General features: G+C 38.3%; 1 protein-coding gene across 1 annotated transcript; it reads right to left on the bottom strand.

The window, feature by feature from the left end:
• Nucleotides 1–1,364: 1,364 nt before the first annotated feature.
• On the bottom strand, nt 1,365–3,659 carry LOC133779393 (3-epi-6-deoxocathasterone 23-monooxygenase CYP90D1-like). The gene is made up of 6 exons (XM_062219360.1): nt 3,643–3,659; nt 3,545–3,551; nt 3,221–3,448; nt 2,550–2,699; nt 1,740–1,804; nt 1,365–1,626 (listed from the first exon to the last, which is right to left on the bottom strand). The coding sequence occupies exons 1-6, from the start codon at nt 3,657–3,659 to the stop codon at nt 1,365–1,367; spliced, it is 729 nt and encodes a 242-aa protein (XP_062075344.1).
• Nucleotides 3,660–15,170: the final 11,511 nt, after the last annotated feature.

Genomic DNA, 15,170 nt, shown 5'->3' on the forward strand with positions numbered 1-15,170 from the left:
TAGTAGGATTCGTTGTCCCGAAGGCTAGGTCTTAGTTCGGGAACCTTTTATTATGCATTTTATTGATGGAATACCATATTTGGTTATGACTAGGTGACCGCTAAGGGACTTAAGGACTGATCATTCTCAAGGGTTGTTATTTTATTATTTGACGCTCGAACCAGAGGTGAGAAAACTTCACCCAGTATGTGACATGCATGGTTATTAATGAGGCATGTTGAGTGCTCTAAATGTGGACATTGATTGCATATTAAATGCTTAGCAATCTTGATTACTTATGAGTGGCACTATCTTATTTGTCAGAATCGGCAATGGTGTCAGTATTGACTGTGAATCTGTGACTCATTAGTCAAGTTTGGTAGTAGTACTAAGCACTGGTCGTATGGTATTGGCTTATGAGTCAAGAACGGTTTTAGCGTGTTTAATGCAAGAAAAAAAGATTAGTTCTAATTGACATAAGCATTATCGTCATAAGCATGAAATGCTTGACCGACCTTAAGTTCGATGAAAACAAAAGCGCTTGTCTAGTCTAAAGGCTAGTCACTACAAGAAAAAATGCTTTTAATAACACCGAAAATGTGTTATCAAAACATACCATAACACTTTATGATGTGTTAAGACTGACTATGTTATCGTAGGTCACGGTACTTTACATAAAACTTTATCATTGTTATACAGATGTGTTATTATACTGTCAACGATAACACATTTACTGTGTTATTTTAATATATAGATAAGTGTTTAATTATGTTATTTATAGTCGATTATATAACACATTTCAATACTTATAAATTTGTGTTATACTACACTTTAGTATAACACTTTTTTTGTGTTATACTACACTTTAGTATAACTCATTTTTTGTGTTATACTATACTTTAGTATAACACATTTTTTCTGTTATACTACACTTTAGTATAACACATTATTTGTGTTATATAATGAAGTTTGCATAACACAATTCTTTGCATTAAAAGTGTTATTGTAATAGATATTATAACACAATTTTTGTATTATTTTAATATTTAGATAATTTTAAATTCTCATTATATATTTTATTTATATAATACTAATTTATTCTATTATATTTTAATTTTTTTATATAATTAAAATTAGCTTTCTAATATATACTAGCATCATCAAATGAACTTGATTTTCAAATAACGAAAAGTAAGAACATTCAACATTGTATTAACAATCCACAAATTAGTTTAAAACATTCAACACTGTCATCAACAACAAAATATTCTTTAAGTATTCAAGGAGTCTTAAATATTCAACATAGTTAAAAGTTACTACTTTCAACACAAAGAAATAAACAACAGTTGCAATGACTGTACAATTGCAGGGAGACGGTCCAGTGGTCAGCAATGACTGTACAGTTGCAAAGAATGGGTATTAATCCCAGACACATTAGAAATATTAGCCACGTCCTCGACAGATTCCATGTCTATCATGCCACCAAAACTTGAACTGAGACAACAAAACTCCACTGTCGAGAAAAGCAACACAAGTAAAAGCTTTATTGTTATGTTAACCTCTGTAGTTGATGGCCTGAAGTCACACAGTACTCGAAGGCCCAAACCTGATGTTTTCAACAAATGTATGCAAACAGATAAGTTGAGGCTTTTACATGCAGATCTCAAAAGAATCATAAAGTAACATGTCCCAAATGACCCCAAACATAACACAGTACACAGGAAAAGAACAGTATTTACCACACTCGACTCTCCAATTACCCACTCACAGCAGTTTCTTGAGCATGAAATGAGCTGCCAATGCCCATTAAAGCAAAACACACCACCTAGAGCATAAAGAAAAAAATATCAATAGAAAGAACAAGGTAAACCAAAAAATTTATAGAAAAATCAAACAAGCCTATCAAGAAAAGATACTCTTGGAAAATTTTTAAATAATCAAAACACAACAAATTGAAGATTCTCATTTGTGCCAATTCCAAAGTGCAAAAAATAGTTAACAGACCTTAAAGCCAATGTACAGTAAAACATATTTCAACAGAAAAATGCATGGGGACCATATGGTCAAATGTCCATTCAGCATTCATAAAGGACTAGTCCATATCATGTCTGAACTAGAGAAAATGGTTCAGTAAGACTAAAAATGTGACCAAACCAAGTTCAATACCATAAATTGCATAGAAATATCAGGATTTTGAAGGATTGGTACTGCGCTTGAGTTCAATACAATAATTTAAGGGACTGACTTCTGAGTTTTTTTATTTTTTTATCTGAAGGACTTGTTCCTTGCATTGTCTTACTGGTTGGTCTACATTTTGTTCCTGAGTCCCCTAGATGGTTGGTCTTACGGGGAATGTGATTTCGGACTGTTGTTATATTCATGCATATTGCAATCCCAAGTCATTTGAGACACTATAATTGCATTAAGGTTGGTTATCTACACAAACTAAACAACAAATGTACCCTGTTTTTTTTGCTCCAATCATATGCACAGACATCTATTGAGAATAAAAATAAATACAATAACCAAAGTTACATCTTGAGTTATTAGATTAATAATAACTAACTTACTTGTAACGATCTGTGAAGCCTAGTTCCAGGAATGTTTATTGGTAATGACATGAGGCCTGCCATGAATTCTTGAAATTGTTTTCTTAGAGACTCCATTTCCTCACCAGGATCCAAATTAATCAATGCCTTAACTAGTACTTGAAATGCAATCTGAGAGAGAGATCAAAAGGGGGTTTAGTCTAATATGTGTTATTAACTTTTAAAAAGTACCATTAAACATAATAATTGTGAATTTGTTTTGACAAACAATTATTCAAACAAACTTATTCTGAACCCCATAACAACTGGTTCACCTTTTCTATTTAGCTAATCATTTTCAAACCTAAGTAGAAGCCAGAGATGGGGTATTTCAAAAATCAATAATTATTACTTTCACTGTTTCACAGACAGATTCTTTATCCCCCCAAACAAATAAATATCTATGAATATAAATAAATCACCCCCTAAAAATATCTTAACCACACAAAAAAGGCCAAAGGTTTAAACTTTAAAGATAGAAGGCATCTTTTGTTTTTTGCTGTGTCTACTTCAAACTCTTCCCAAAAAAACTAAACTCAGATGAACCAAGTAATAGTATTTATTTTTTATTTTTCCTTTCTAAACTTCAAATATTAAAGAATATCCTTACAACTCATTCCCCAAGATCAAGATGTGTGAGAAAGAGAGCTTACCTTTTTGGTTTCATCCTGAATGTAGATGGGTCGGTCATGGCTCCAATTTGTCGTAGATTCTTGGACATACTTGTACATGTCTCTGGTGATTTGAGCCTTGAGCTGTGGAGATTTAAAGAAGCCACCCACTAGTCCATGGATTCTCCTTTGCAAGCTTCCATTGATAAGCAAAATAGAAGACTTTCCCATCAACTCACTCAGAGATTTTGGGTAAGAAGACACAAAAACCTTTGCATCAAGTACCAACAGAAAGAAGTTGTTAAGAAACCCAATAGTTTTTATAATTTGACCATGAATAATGAGAGAAAGAAGTTGAAGTTAAACCAAAGAGCTGCAAGTACCAACATAAATTATGAACTAATAGCATTTTGGAAATCATTGAAACATGATGAAGACAACTGAAACAACACAATATAACAAACCTCAACAGCTCCTGCATTATGAGGTTTATACACAATAAATTGTGGAAATTTGAGATCATTAGCGATATTTTGATGTGCCACAACTTCCCCCCTAAGTATTATTCTGAAACTTGCTGGTAGAAATAGTTAATGTTTACCGAGTTTTTCGGAAACGAATACAAACAGAATAATAAAAAGATAAGAACTGTAGAAGTGCTGAAATGTAACTAAACAAACAGTGTTTTTACGTGGTTCAGGCGTTAACAAGCCCTAGTCCACGAGTCGATGTTATTATACTTGGAAAGGACTACAGTAAGATGGCTGGTGTACAAGAACTTCACACACTCACAGTGTTTCTCTCGGGTTCTCTTGAAGAAGATGAAGCTAGAGAGATTTTTGTAGAGTTTTTGCTATGTGATCTGTTGGCCCTCCCTCTTCTTGTAAAATGAAGGGGTCTTTATAGCTAGGGTTTTTCTCTATGTACATGAGTCTTAATTACACCAGCCATAAATAGGGAATACAATTACTGTAGTAGCATGGCTACAAGACTCTATGTGGGTATATTTACGTGAAAGTATGGGGAACACACAAAGTCAGCCGTCTTTTCCAAGTTGTCAGCGGAACAGTAGGCGAAAAGGTACCCTTAGGCGTGCTGGGATGTGTGCGGCTTTGACCTGTCGGGCGTGTCAGGCGGGATCCTGTGTCAGGTGGATATCATTCCAAATATGCCTCCTCCATGACTCGACCGTTTGGTTTTGTTCTGTGCGAGGCACGGAACTGTTTCCGCGAAGACTACTTGAAGAGCTTCTCCTGGAAGGAGCTTCCCTGAAGAATACCTCTTCGGGAGTCCGAGAGGGTTGATGAGCCTCCGCGTCGCGTTTGCTTGGAAGAGTAATCCGGACACTAAACGGGAGAGGCGAAGCCTTTCTGTCCATCCGCGAGCTCTGGTCACCTACCGTGAACGACATTGGTAATTCTGCTTCCCCGAGGGTATCAATCTAAACGCTATCCGGAAATCTGGATAACATTTACCCCCCAAGGTTACGGAGCTTTTGAGAGGTCCGGGAGCTTGTACAGTCCTCCGGGTACTTCGGTTTCTTAGATTAGGCGAGGGGCCACCATCTGTGTTCCCGGAAGGGTTCCTTTTTCCTGCCTGAACGTTAGTATGAAAAAGAAAGGGAATTTCTTCTGTTTGAACTCAAGTACTCAAGTGCGGCAAGGACCACGTGTCATGCTGGGAATGGTTCTGCGACCAAGACGTGTGCGTGAGGCGACTGGTTGAGTATGCGTGCGTCAGTCATCTAAGTAATGATTTGACGGTTTTTAATGGTACTCCGGGCCCGAGGTGGTGTAATGATGGGAAATAAATACTTTATTCCCATCCGAGGAGTCATAAATAGGATAGTCGCTTCATCTCCAGCCGTTGGATCTGATGCACACGGAATGGGAAGATCGGGACCGTCCATTTGAGGAATTCGAAACGACTTCTTCCCTACTATAAAAACGAGGGAACGGACCTTTCTTCCTCTTTACGCTTTCAAATTCTCTATCTTTCGGATTTTCAGATTTTCAAACCTTCGAACTCTCAGGCGTCCAAGCTTTCATTCCTTGCCACCTCTTTTGGTAAGGGATCTAGAAACTTTTCTTTTGGTTTGGCAGTGGGTTTATTCGCCGAAGTTCAGGGTTTGAATCGCCGTTCGCCTTTGCAGCTTTTACTTCTCGCGATCGTGCTGTGCAGTGATCCGGTTACTCCTTCAACCTCCGACTACCCGAATATCAGTAAGTATTTCTACTTTGCTCTTTCCTCCCAAACCTTAGGTTGTTGGTAGTTGTTAGAGTTGGGGTTTCTGCCATTATCGCTTATGTGCATGCGTGACTAGGGCTTTGCTAGGCATGTGATTGATGTGAGTCGATAAGTAGCCTTTTTTGCATGCTTTGACGATTTGCGTTTGGAAAGTTGTTCCTTGTTTTGCTGTTTTAGGGCATAAGCATGAACGCCTTTAGGGTGTCTTTCTCTGGAAAAACACTTCTTTTGGTGGGCTTAGGCTCGGAGTCTGAGTCTAGTTCCTTGCTGCCCTTCGGGTGGCATGGTGCCAATCCCTCGGTAAGCTCGGTGGGAGCCTCTCCAAGCAGTTTTCGGGGAGGGTCTCTCCGACGCCTTTGATACCACTAGGGTATGACAAGGGTGCTGACTGCTTAGAGTGTTTTCTTCTTTCTTTCTTTTTTCCAGTGACGAACATCTCAAAGGAACAACTCCTTGCTGTGGGGGAGGCTAATTCTGCCCAGGAGAAGGGTTCCCCTGTCGCTGGTGCAAAGGGGAAAGGAAAGGCGAAAGTGGTCGCGGCTAGCCCACCGACTTCGAATAGTGGACCAGAAGCTGAACCTTTTCAGGAATTATGGCATGCTGGAGCTGTATTCCTCCGAGGCAGGCCTGAAGAACATCCCAGGTCTGATGTGGCACCGTCTGTCGGTGCTGGGCGAGTCGGCTAGCCAGAGTCACGAGGGCTTTGGTGCCTGGAGCTGGGCACACATAGTGTGTGGGGCGCACTTGCCCCTAAGAAGTTACTTTGCCAATTTCTGTGTGAAGGCGGGGATTGCCCCCTTCCAGTTGATTCCTCCCAGCTACAAGCTCCTAGCGGGGTGGTTCATCTTTTGCAAGTCCCGGAAACTGGAGGCTCCTACCCTGGAGGAGGTGCTGTACTTCTACGGGTTGAAGTCTCAGCCTATGAGGGGTCATTCAGACAAGGTGGGGTTTTACAGGCTGGAAAGGCACCCGGACGTGATGTGCCCCACCTGTCATACCGCGAGGGTTCCAGACCTCCGGGAGTACTGGTTCCTGACGACTGGCTTTCCGCTGAAGAGGGTGCCAGCCCTATCTTTGGACTTCAAAATCCCTGGTAAGTGCTCCTTCTTCTCCTTTTCAACTTTGTTTCTTTGCGTTTGATTTGCCTTTTGGGAGGATCTCTAATGCTTGTATTTGAATTTTGCAGAAGTCGTTCCGCGGACACCTCGCTGTGCGGAGATGATAAGGAGGTCCAAGTTCTACGAAGGGCTTTCTGAGGAAGAGTTGAAAGTGGAGGGACTTGTGACCTCCGAATCTTTGAGGGAGTATGGGCTACTCGCCTCTTTCCAAAACATCGAGCCAGTGAGTGGCAGGGGGCAAAGTCAGGTGTCTACCGACATCCGGGAGCAGATTGCCCTGGAGCTGTCCAAGGTGATCAACCAAGCAGCCCGGGACGAGAATACTTTATCTCCTAGTTGGGCGGAGAGGTTCCCCGACCCCCAGCCAGAGGAAGAGGAGATCGAGGCCCGCCATGCCGCGGCTTACCCTAACGAAGGGGCTCCAGGGGCTAGTACCTCCGGGAGAGGTAAGACTAGTTTTCGATTGATCCACACCCCCAGCCCGTCTGAGGTTTCCCGGACCTCTCAGATGGGGTTCGATCCCCGCTTCCTTAGGCTAGATCCGCGTAGGATACCTTTTGACAGATATTGCGATAGGGTAGATGAGCTTCTCGGGTGTCTGAGTGACGGTAGTCTGCCAGAAGGTGTCATCATGGTTGACCCTTCTTCCCTCAGCATGTCATTCCCGGACTTCAAGGAGTACGGGAGCTTCCTGGAGCAGGAAGCGGTGTTTTGTTTTGCTCGGGGAAGGCCATCCACGTTTCTCGTGCATGGTCGTCCCTTTCAAACTTTTCTTTTTTTTGTTTCTTGTTCCCTGCTGGCGGGCTTGCTTGTGCTTTTATGTTGTTGATTGTCTTGTCTTCCGCTTATCTTCTTTCTCATTGCTTGTTGGTTCGTTAACCTTGCTTTGTACGTTTCTTGCAGAGTATCCAGAGGCCAAGATGTTGGGGAGGGTTACTTTGCTCATTAAGAAGGCTGCCACTAGCCAAGACCCGTCCACGGGGAAAGGACGGAAGACCAAGGCTGGTAGGGGAGGTAAAGCTGCCTCCCCCAAGAAGACAAGTGGCGAGGCGCAAGCGTCTCCGAGGGTAGAGAAGTCTCCTGCCGACGGGCCTTCCGAGACTATGATGGTCTCGAGTAGCAGCAGCGACGGGGAAGGGCTTGTGTTCCCCGCGAAGACAACTGGGGCGAGCAAGCGTCCCGGAGAAGATGCTGAGGGCACTAAGAAGAAACGCCTTAGACACTCTTCTCCTGGTCGAAGGCAACAACAACAGCAACGACAGCAACCACAACCACAACAACAGCAGCAACAAGAACAACAGAGACAATCACCAACGCCATGGTTGTGTATGAAGAGGAAGTTTACCTTGTTGATATTAGGTCTTAAGCAACCTGGAAATGACAATGATGTATACCTAGCTCCTTCAATTGACGATTTAAGCACATTATGGGATGAGGGGATTAATGCTCATGATTCTTATAGGAAAGAAAATTTCAATCTTAAAGCAGTGTTGTTGTAGGCCATTAAATATTTTCTAGCCTTATGTAATATTTCTGGATTTAGTGTGAAAGGGTATAAGGCATGTCCCATATGTGAAGAGGGGACTCATTCTGAATATTGAAAAAACTCTAGAAAGATTTTTTATATGGCACACCGAAAGTTCTTACTTGAAGAACATGAATTTTGAAGTTAGACAAATGCCTTCAATGGTAAACCTGAATTTGGAAAGGCTCCACCACCTTTACTTGGAGAATAATTGTTAATAAAGTTGAACAAAGTCCAATGCAAGTTCGGTAAGCCTAGTGATCATACAAATAAGAGAAAACATGTTAGGCGTGAAAAAAAGGAGGTTGTAGATGGTTCGATAGGTTTTTGAAAGAAGAAATCTATTTTTTTGAGCTTGAATACTAGGAGCATTTGGTTTTGCGACATAACTTGGATATGATGCACATTGAGAAAGCATGTTAGATAGCTTAATTAGTACATTTTTTAATATTCCTGGTCGGAGTAAAGACGAAATTAAAGCTTGGCTGGATTTAAAAGTAATGGGTATACACAAAAAGATACAACCAAAGGTTGGTGAGAGATGAACATATTTACCACTTGCGTGTTATACCCTATCTAAAGAAGAGAAACAAATGATATGTCATTCTTTGTCGAATATGAAAGTACCAGAATTTTATTCTTCAAATATTTTTGCATTGGTAGATATGAAAAAAATGAATTTAGTTGGAATTAAGTCTCATGATCACCATACACTACTTGAACATCTTCTACTGGTAGTTATCCGCTCCGTGTTGCCCAAAAAAGTTTGATATGAAATTACCAAACTATGCTTCCTTTTTTAAATCTATTTGTTGTAAAGTGGTAGATGTATCAAAGTTGGACAATCTCCAAACAAATCTCGTGATAACTTTGTGTGAATTGGAGAAGTATTTCCCACCTTCATTTTTTGACATAATGATTCATTTAATAGTTCATTTGGTGAGAGAGGTATAATTGTGTGGACTAGTGTACATGAGATGGATGTACCCATTTGAACGATACATGAAGATTTTAAAAGGTTATGTTAGAAATAGAAGTAGGCCTGATGGTTACATAGTTGAATCCTACATCGTTGAAGAAGCAATGGAGTTCTGGTCATAATACTTATCAAGTGTTGCGAGCATTAGACTGTGTTCTCCTAAAATTGAGTTTAATGGTGTTGTTTCTGAAGTAAATAAATCTGATAGGGATGAAGTACATCGCCTAGTCTTACAAAATATTGATGACATTCAACCATACATCGAGTAAGTTCCTATACATATTAACAGTACTCAATTTAACACCATGGACCGTGATAATATTAGAAAGATACATAATAGTGGTGTTATTATTATCGCCAAGACTTTTCAAATATCTAGTTCCAAAGATAAAAAAAAAAATCCTATACAATGTGATATGACATTTTTTTGGGTGATCAAAGAAATTTGGAAACTAGATTATGTGACTTTTCAGATTCCTCTCTCTTATTGTGTGATTGGGTGAAAAGTGACAACAGGGTCAAAACAGATGAGTTAGGATTCACACTGGTGGACTTAAACTAAATAGGACATAAATCTGACCACTTTATAATGGTGTCACAAGCCAACCAAGTATATTATGTCAGTGATCCAGTAGATGCTCGATGGTCAATTGTCCTAACAAGTCAACCGAAATATTATATACTCAAAATTTGGGAGCGATGATATTTTACTTGAACAAGAAACATTTACAGTTGCTTCACCGCCTATTGATGTCACCATTAATAATGATGATGAATATACATGCGAGAATGGTGAAGGGTTGTGGGTAAATAATTAAAGATATATATACTAATTTTGTTATTTTGTTTTTATGCATTTTGTGAGTTTTATACTATATATTATATACTTGCGCATAGTGACGATTTAAGTAAAACTAACATATACAACATTTGTTTATTTAACTGCATATTCATTGATTATGGATCCACCATATGATGATGAGGGCGATCCGTTTCTTGATGATAATGGTAATGGTCCGGAGGGGGTCGATCCTACCACACCAACAAATACACAAGGTAACAAGTATAGGGGAAAAACAATTTGTAGTGATGTATTGAAAGCAAGAAGTGATGGTTACTATTATGAGTTCGAATACAATCGCTATGGTCAAGTAATGGGAAAGGGGGGACAAAGATGAACAACACCATTGGTCTTCTATCAAATACAACCCTTCCTTTAAATGTCAACAATTCGAAACAATACCAAAGGATAAAAAGGAAACTATATGGGGTCAAATCCATGTAAGTTTTAATATTAACTATTTTATGTTAATCTATTGAAAAAGTTTAAAATTTTATTGTTAATTTTGTGCAGAGTATGTTAAAACTACAAAATTCTACTAAAACAGACGTTCTCAAAGAAGAAGGAAAGACATGGAGAAACTGGAAATTAAGACTAACAAAAGATCTTGTTTATATATATAAGAAGGTAGCTCCTGAGCTTCTTGCCAAACCCCCATAAGACTACATCGAGTATTACGATCCTGAATATTAGAAAAATTTTGTTGCAAAAAGACTAACCCCAGATGGGAAGAGATGAGGAAAATAAAACAAGATGCTCAAGCTCATAACGAGTATATCCACACCAGTCAGGATGTGGTGGTTATGCAATGGTAGAGCAAAAAAAGGAGCAGGAATTAGGTAATGAGTTGACTGATTATGACAGCTTTGAGATGTGTACACGGACACAGATGAACAAGAAATGAGAATTTGTTGACAAAAAAGTTCGAGAGGTGGTGAAGAGGATGGTAAATGTTCTTTGACTTCTTTTTTTTTTTTTTTGTTACTAATTTCAATGATTAACGTATGTGTTAAATTCCAGCTGATTTAATTGTTTTTATGTATATAGGTGAAATACAGGCAAAAAGTAGCAGATGGCGAGTTGGTGGAGGAAGGTTCAAACAATATACTAACTATGTCATTAGGCACTCCAGAGCATGGGGGACATGTCAAGGGGGTTGGTGTGGGCATGTCATTCCACATGCATTTTTTCAAAGCACATTGCCATGAAGATTCGACCACAAACAACAAGGTGTGGAAGATGCCTATTATAAAGACCTTAAAGAGAAGTGACGTCAATCTGAAGAAAGGACACATCAACAAGAGGAAAATTTAAACCAATTAATGGTGCATATTCAATCTCAACAGAGTAGTGCATCTGGATCAACAAATGCCTCTAGTTCAGGTGTTGGAAGAGCCTCAAACACACCACATGCACCATATGCCCCTCCACTGCCGACACAGGCACCATATGCCCCTCCACCACCGACACATGCACAATATACTCCTCCACCACCGACATGGACACCATATGATCACCAACCACCTTCACAGGCACCATATGCTCCTCCACCACCATAGTCAAACTTTTCTGATGATGTAATATTTTCTTATTAACTCATTACTGCATATATTAGATAAGGTAAAAATAAATTAGTTTATCTAAAAGGATGACTTTGATTGTTTTGTAATGTAACATATTAATTGAAAACATAGTTGCAGAGAGGAAACTTTTAAGTACTTGTTGCACAGAAATACATAGCGTTCAACTGCCTCCGAGAATTTATCGTGTGAGAGTTAAGGTAGCCATTCAAGAGAACGTTAGTTTACCACATCCGCTTACAATGGATTGCTATACCTTGGTTGGTTAATCAGTCGGGTAAGATGTTGGATGGCCACAACATTGGGTCCTTACTAATCAATAAATGAAAGAGTCACTGGCGCCCTCTACTCAACAACAAAGACAATCAAGGCCAAGAATAGAGGCATTGACACAGGAGCCTATAGAAGTCCCTATGACAATAATGTTGAAGTGTTTGGTGAAGTTTATTGATCGGTGGCAAAGTGACCACGTGGTAGAAATTCCAATTGTAGAAAGAGTATTTGGATTCCCAAATGATGCTCAGTTATTGAAAGAGAATATCCTTCATGTTTGCAACTATGAGATGATTAGACAGACTGAGCTGGCATTACATATGAAGTACATTTAAATTTATAATTTAATTAGTGTTACTTGGAGCCTATTAGTTTATTGACTTTTTTATATGTAGGGTGCTCGATGAGTTAGTGAAAACAAAGGGGTTGAACCACATGTACACTTTCATGCATCCTGCTTTAGTGTCCATTAATGGAGGAACCAATGAAGCACGAGCTCAAAATCTCTTCGAACGATTTCTACAGATGGAGCTAGAGACACAATTTCTAATTTATCGTTGGAACAACAAGTAAACTTAATTTTATATACATATATATTTTTTTATTGATAAATATCTTACACAAAACACATTTTGGTTGTAGATTTCACTGGATGTTAGTATTGATTCAGCCACATAGTCATTCAGTGGAATTTTTGGATCTTTTAAATTCACATTTTTGTCTGTAAATCAAGGAGATAATTATCATGTAAGTTATACATATTACTTAATTAATTTATGATTTCATTTGTACTCACATCTGGATAAATATTAATATTTTGTGCAGGGCATTAGATCGATATGATACACACCGAAGACAAAAAGAGTCTATTAAACTAAAAGTTTGTGTTCCTAATGTAAGTAAATTATTACTTTTCTCATTAAAGTTTTGGACATATTTTTATTATAATAACCTGCTAAATACGATACTTACATTTGGATAACTATGTTGTAATAGTGTCAAAACCAAATGGGGCCTACCAAGTGTGGTTATTACATTATGAAGTTTGCTAGAGAATTGATTTCACACGATAGACCGAAGACCTACATGAAAAATGAGGTATTGTTTTACCCTTTAAATTTAGTTTAAACTATTGCTTATGATTTAATTTTGATGAATTCTAACTTATTATGTTAAATACTTCTTAAATAGTTTAAGAATACAACACCATACACGGCTGACGATATCAACGAGATACGAGATGAGTGGACTGAATCAATTTTGGTGTATCTGAGTTAGCAAATGAGCAAGTTTGGTGAGGAAATTTTATTTTATGTGTTTAATGATTAGAAATTTATAATACCGTAGTTATAACTACATACATAGATTAACTTTGAAATATGAATTACTTTTGTAGATTTAATCACAAATGCTATCTATACAAATGTTTTATTAATTTATGGTGTTGTTTTAATGTTTATACTGTTGTTTTTCTATTTTTTGTGCTGTTTTTCTGTTTCTGTTGCTGTTTTTTATCAAATAGGCCAGGGGAATTGGCATAAACATTTGCAATTTCCCTGGTTAAAATATTCTGTGACTGTTCCTAACTGACGCAAAAAATTACGTTTTTTAGCATTTGTGGTAGTTTTCCACTGACTCAAACCAGCCTGGTATTTGCGTCACTTCTCCACTGACGCAAACCTGGCATTTGTGGTAGTTCTCCACTGACGCAAACGCCCACTGCCACAAATGCCACGTTTGCGTCAGTGCTGCATTGACGCAAATACTAGGCTGGTTTGTGTCATGGGATTTCAAGTCACTTTTAAAACTGAGGCAAAAAATCAATTGTGGCAGTTGGGAACTGACGCAAATGACCATTTTTATAGTAGTGTGAAGAAATCTAGATGGGGGTTGAAGATCTGAGAGAAGGCTAGAGCTTGATTTAGACAAAAACTGAAGGGAGTTTAGTAAGGTCTTTGAAGGGAGTTCAAAGAGAGTTGTCTAATAAAGCTTGCTTGATTATTATTTTTCTTTTTCCATTATTTACAGTTTCTTTATTCAATTAGCAATCTGTATAGTGATATTATGAAAGAATGTCTGTTTGTATTTCTCAATTTCTTGAACTAATTCAGATCTGTAATATCTTAGTTGAATTGAGAAATTGAGGTTTCTTTGATTGCATTTTTTCATTAAGTGTGTTTGATTTTATTCTATTAATAACAAATACTACAGATTTGTTGTTGAAGTAGCAAAACCATTATCAAGTTGTTTGTACCAACTTATCACCATCTCCTTCCAGAGATGTCATCATAAAAAAAATCAGTCATATTCATCCTCATGCTACCACCAGGCGCATCCCCTTGTATGGTACCTGCATTGGGCCATCCTCCTCATCAATTAATCTATCAATCATCAATCATCTCACCACCATTTTTTATACCAATTATTTCCTCAAAAGATTCAACAGTAACAAGATAGGTGACTCTGTCGATGGTGATATCAAAAGTCTCGGTGTCTATGTGCTCCACCAAATTAATACCATATGAAATGGCCTCTAACATTGGGTGCATCGGTGAGGAGGAGAGAACCAAAGTCTATATCCTTAATGGCGTTCTTCCATGCATCATTCATACTTTTGACAATGATTATTAGCTTCTCAGCAAAGTAGCGACACTGAACTGTACCATGTTTATTGCCATCAACCTCAGCCTCATCTCCTTTAGGTTGCTTGCTGGTAGATTCTTCAATTATTTTTTTAGCGCTCTTTGCAAGATGGAAAATAAGCCAGTCCATTGTATGCTTATCAATCATTCGAATCCTGTTACAAAATACATTAAAAAGACAATCAACACCACCAAGTTCATAGACACTTATACACAATCAAAATTGAAAGAAAATAGCATTATATTTCCAACTTACGTCATTCACGACTTTCTCCTTGATTTTTTGGTGCTTCTCGCCCGTTTGCTAGATGTATATTTTCTTCCTTTTTGTCATTCCCATACATTTTCTTTTACGTGGGGACATATCAATCAATTTATTTTAATATATCAAACACAAAAGGATTCATATTGCATAAAATAATTACAATGGAAGATTTCTAGATGAATGCACTATCATACACAATTTTATATCACTACAAAAAACAAGACCTATACCGAGAACAAATATCGTCGGCAGAAGCCTGAATGTTCTCGGTATAGCTTCTACCGACAACATGTTCTCGGTATTAAATCATCCCTACAGTCGCGTCGGTAGAGGTAAACTTCTACCTACGACATTCAATATGTTCTCGGTATAAGTTTTACCGATGACATGTCATCGGCAGAGAGTGGACAATGTCCTCGACACACCCAGCCCAAAGTTTTCATATTGATGGGCTATACCGAGGACAATGTCCTCGGTATAGAATTAACCAATAATTTTTTTATACTTGTAACTTTTATTCAC

This window comes from Humulus lupulus, chromosome 5, assembly GCF_963169125.1.
Source record: "Humulus lupulus chromosome 5, drHumLupu1.1, whole genome shotgun sequence".
Taxonomy (NCBI): domain Eukaryota; kingdom Viridiplantae; phylum Streptophyta; class Magnoliopsida; order Rosales; family Cannabaceae; genus Humulus; species Humulus lupulus.